This window comes from Crocuta crocuta, unplaced genomic scaffold (genome assembly GCF_008692635.1).
Source record: "Crocuta crocuta isolate KB4526 unplaced genomic scaffold, BGI_CrCroc_1.0 scaffold73, whole genome shotgun sequence".
NCBI lineage: Eukaryota > Metazoa > Chordata > Mammalia > Carnivora > Hyaenidae > Crocuta > Crocuta crocuta.
This window is the reverse complement of record NW_027529443.1, coordinates 2,511,633-2,516,215: the sequence shown is the minus strand read 5'-3', so window position 1 is coordinate 2,516,215 and position 4,583 is coordinate 2,511,633. Positions and strand designations below refer to the sequence as shown.

At 61.0% G+C, this 4,583-nt stretch overlaps 1 protein-coding gene across 1 annotated transcript in view; it reads left to right on the top strand.

Annotated features, from left to right (window-relative positions):
- The window catches only part of KDM8 (lysine demethylase 8), a gene marked incomplete at its 5' end in the record, with an annotated part of 15,412 nt that overhangs the window by 3,864 nt on the left and 6,965 nt on the right, over positions 1 to 4,583 (top strand). The window contains one exon of the mRNA XM_077760466.1: positions 2,465 to 2,509. Coding sequence (XP_077616592.1) covers positions 2,465 to 2,509 — 45 coding nt within the window. The remainder of the gene's footprint in view (positions 1 to 2,464; positions 2,510 to 4,583) is intronic.

Below are 4,583 nucleotides of genomic sequence, written 5' to 3'. Positions count from 1 at the left end.
CGTCCCCGAGCCCGCGGCCGGAAGGCGGGTGGGCGGAGCCGCCGGGGCAGGACGTGACCCGTTTCAGCGCCCTCTAGTTTATTTTGGGTGGTACAATTCAGTGGTTTTTTAGTGTATTTGTAAGGGTTTGCAGCCATCACCAGTGTCTCATTCCAGAACATTCTCATCGCTCCCAAAGAAACCCCGTGGCCATTAGCAGTCATTTCCCCTTCCGCCCTCCCATCCGGTCCGCAAATAGTCCCTCACCTGCTTCCTGTTTCTGCGGGTTTCCCAATTCTGGACGTTTCACACAAACGGAATCGTGTTGAATGTGGGCGCCTGGGGCCGCTTCCGCTCGCCGCGGTGCTGTCCGGGTTCATCACGCTGTCGCCCGCTGTCGGTCCTTGGTCCCTGGGGGTGCCCAGGACCCTTCCCTCGCGTAGAGACCCCACGCTCTGTTCCTGCGTCGGCTGCCAGCGCTCGGGCTGTACACGCTTGGGCTGGCGTGCAAGACGCCACCGTGAACGTTCACGTACAGATGTTCGTGTGGACGTGTGTTTTCATTTCCCACGGGTGTGTGCGGATGCGGGACTGCCGGGTCCCGTAGTGACTCCACGTGTAACCATTTCCCAGGAGCTGCCAGACTGTTCTAGAAAGCAGCCGCCCCGTTTTACCCTTTCAGATTCTTACCAGTGAGGGCAGTGGGCGGTTTCCCCTTCCCACACCCAAGGCAGCCCCGGGCCCAGCCCCTGTGAGTTCCGATCCGGTTTCCTCGTGGGTCCCCCACAGCCCCAGGCCCAGGTGGTGACCGTGCTGGCCGACAGCCTCTCCCACTGGCCTGTGTTGTAACTGTGAGCTCCTGAGGGACCCCTAGAGCACCTCCCGCCCTGCACATTACCCTTCCTGCCCCCATCACTTCTCCTAGGTGGCCAGCCTCCTCTGCCAGCACCCGGGGCCGTGCTCGGGGCCGCGGCCTGTTCATCTCCATGTACCCCGCCTTCCACGCCCACCCCAGCTCTGTCCCTTGTCACCCCGGGGCCTGGCGAAGGGAGCTGGGCACAAGAGCACGCGATGCTGCTGTGCCCGCCTGTGTCCGCTGCAGAGGTCTCCCTCGGTCTCCCTGTGCCGGGAAGAGGCCTGGTGGCCGGGGTGGAGGGCAGACCCAGAGGTGCGGTTTGCCAGCTGGGCAGGAGGGTGGGCTCCGTGCTGAGGCAGCAGAGCACTCGCTCCAGCGCCATCTTGCCGGCGGTGCGGCCCGGGATGCTAGCTCATCCTCTCGGTCGTCAGTGCCCTGACCGGGATCAGGTAGAGGTTGCTAATGCCTACTTCATGGGGTCGTGGCGAGACTCAAACACAGAAAGCTGGAGGTGCCGCATGGTCAGTGCCGGGTTAGGTGAAGTTAGTGTCCCTGGGCCACGGTATCCATGGCAGCAGAGGCCCCGTCAGATCCGGCTATGCCCACCTCGCAGCCCTGGGGCTGGCATGTTGTCACTTCCGTAGTGTGAGGAAGACCCGGGAATGAGGGAGAGGGCCGGAAGCTCAGTCTCCAGGGATTCGGCAGAGGAGCCTTCCTCCCCTTCAGCACGGTTTGAGCGCAAAGCGATAGAGCAGCCGACTCTGCCCTGGCTGTGGTGGGGGGAGTGGCAGCCATCCCCCCCACCCAAACCCCATGTGCTCTGCCCCCACCGGCCCTTCCAGAGCCCCAGACAGGAAGGGCTTCCTCCCAGGAAGCCCTTTGAGCCTGGCGGAGCCCAGTTTGGAGAGCACGGATCTTCTCATTTAGCGCAGGCCAGCGTGGAGGAAATGGGCACTGACAGCTTTGCTGGGAAGCCCAGATAGTCCCCAATTCACTTTGGGGAGCAGAACCTGGCAGAAGCCGTTAGAATTTAAAATGCTCACGCTCCTTGACTCGGTCGTTTTGCCTTTGGGAGAACGTACATATAAGGAAGGCCCAGAACATTTGGCTGTTGATGGAAACGCCGGGAAAACATCCTGAATGTCCGCCAGCAGGAGTAGCTCAGTTAATAACGATGCGTCCTGTCTATAAAACAGGGGCCCGTCAAAAGAACAAGGCGCCTATGTCCATACTTATCTGAAGAGACATTCGTGATGTTGTCCTTAAGTGAAAAAAAATTTTTTTTCAGACTAACACATATGGCGTAATTCCATCTTCATTTATAAAAAATTCTCCTCTATGTGCGGCCTCTTCATTTTCATGGCTGGAACTGAGTCCTGGAGCAGCCCTTACAGAGGTGGCCCCAGATCTGAGTCTCCCCCAGGCCCAGCCCTGCCCCAGAGGTAGAGCATCACATTCACCCCCAGGTCACCGAGGGGGCCAAGGGATGGAATGGAGGGTGCATGCCAGGTGGCTGCCTGGGGCCAGGTGCACCCTGGGGCCAAGAGGCTGCTAATAGTTGCACCCGAGGGTGTCCCTCATGACTAACGAGCTCTCTGTGTCGCTTCTGGTTTTTCTCCTGCGGATTAGCCGAGGGACATCGGGTACCTGGCGCAGCACCAGCTCTTTGACCAGGTAAGTCTGAGCCCCCCGCACCTCTGTCTTTTCCGCCCTCACCTTGTTCCACCTCCCTTCCTGAGCTCTGAGCCCACAAGGCAGGAAAGGGCGTGATAGCCTCATGCCACCCCCGCTGGTGAGCGGGGAGATCCTTGTGTGGCACCTGCGTCCTCTCCAGCGGTGCCCTCTCCAGCCCTGGGCCAAGGAGAGCAGACAAAGCTGCCGGGTGGCCAGCGAGAGACTGGGCGAGCCGACCCCAGGGCCCTAGGAAGGGGGTGGCCCCAGCGGGTGGAGCCGGAAGTCTGAGCAGGTGTGGTCAGACCTGAGGAATCGGCCCTGGGGAGCCAAGAGAGGGTGGCAGGCTCCAACCTGACCCACAGAGAGCAGGGCGCTGGCTTCCTTGACTGTGGGTCCCCGCGCCATCCTTGCCCAGTGTCAGCTGTCTGCTCATGAGGCCGTCTCCCTGAGTGGGGCCTCTGTGCTCCCCATGGGGGCTGGGTTCAGATCCTGTGGGTCCCCAGCCCCGGCGTGGCCAGATCGAAGACCCTCAGGACAGACTGGTTGAAGGCTGAGAACGGAGGGGTCTCGGGCTGGGGCGGAGAGGGGGAGCAGGGTCCGGCCAGGCTGGAGGCAGGACGTTCAGAGAGGGGTGCCTCGTGCATTGAGACGGGGGGTGCACCTGGAGTGGCCCCAAGTGCCACCCGCATCTATTCGCTTGCCTGGGAGGGTTCGTTCAGAAGAACAGAGCAAGAAGGTGAAGAGGGAGGCCAGGGCCCAACTGGGAGAGCCTTGAAGGCCAGACCAAGAAACTTGGATCTGTGTGCAAGGCAGCGGGGGGCCCTGGGAGGTCTCTGAGCAGGAGGGTCCCAGTAGAAGGACGTGTTCCGGGGAGATCTCTCAGGAGAGCCAGCATAGCTTGAGGGAGAGGGCCGGGGGTAGAGGGCTGCGCCAGCTCTCTCCTTCACCAGGCACCAGTCAGCCCTGAGAAGGGGGCCTCACGGGGGGGCCCCAGCAGCCTCCGGGAGCTGACAGAGATGCAGGATTGCTTGGGCCCTGCCGGGTAGTGTGCCCCCCAAGCGGCCGTCACCCAGCGCCCTGGGCACACGATGACGCCAGGCTTGCTCGTGAAGCAGCCACGGGCCCTCGGGGGCTGCTTGGCTGGTGCAAAGTGAGAAAGTGGTCCCGTCACACGGAGGGGTCCCTGCTCTGGTAAGGACAAGAAGAAGGGGATCCGACGAGTAACAGCGATCCGCGGGTGGGAAGACCGGGAGTGGGTTTTCCTTTCCTCTGCAGTTTGCAGGGCGTCTATAATCAGGGTGTGTAATCATCACCGTGAGAAAAAATAGACCATTTTTAAATGCAGACACAACAAGGGAACAAAGAGAAGTGGAATCCGATTGTGTCCTGAATTTTCAAAGCTGTCTAGTTAGGCTGGACCCATCTGAAGGCTTATCCTGGGGATCACTGAACCGTTGGCCTGTTCCACCCCCTTCTCCTGCCCCGCTGCTCACTTCACTCTGCCCATGGAAGCGGGTGGGCAGGGGCCTGAACGCTTCCTCATCAGCCCCTCTGGGCCCCGCCCTGGGGGTACAGGATAAAGAAGAGTCGCTCCCCTGTCCCAGTGGACTCGAAATCCAAGTATATGAGATGGTGAGGAGACCCTCCGGGAGAAGATGGGAGCCGGACCCGGGTGGGGTGGGGGCGGGGGGACTCGGGTGGCCGATATTTTGCCCCCTTTTGCTCCTGCTATTTGTCGTCTTAACTTTGAGTGTCAGGAGTTCTCCATATATGTTCTGGATATAAGTAGCCGTCCCCTGTAAGCACTGTATTTCATCCCGGACCGTAAACTCACCACTTCATTTTCTTCTTTTGTCTAAAAGGAGGCAGGAGGGGGGCATGGCCGCCAGGAGAGCCATGGGAGTGGATCCCCCTCCCGGGGCAGAAGTGTCCGGCGTGGCTGAGCCCAGTGCATGGCGGGGAGGGAGGCCGCAGGTGGGGCTGAGCCAGAGGGCAGGGCAGGAAGAGGAGGGACGGTCGTCTGCAAGTGACGGGCAGCGTGGGAGGCTTGGGAGTGTCTCCCGGAGAGGGAGCA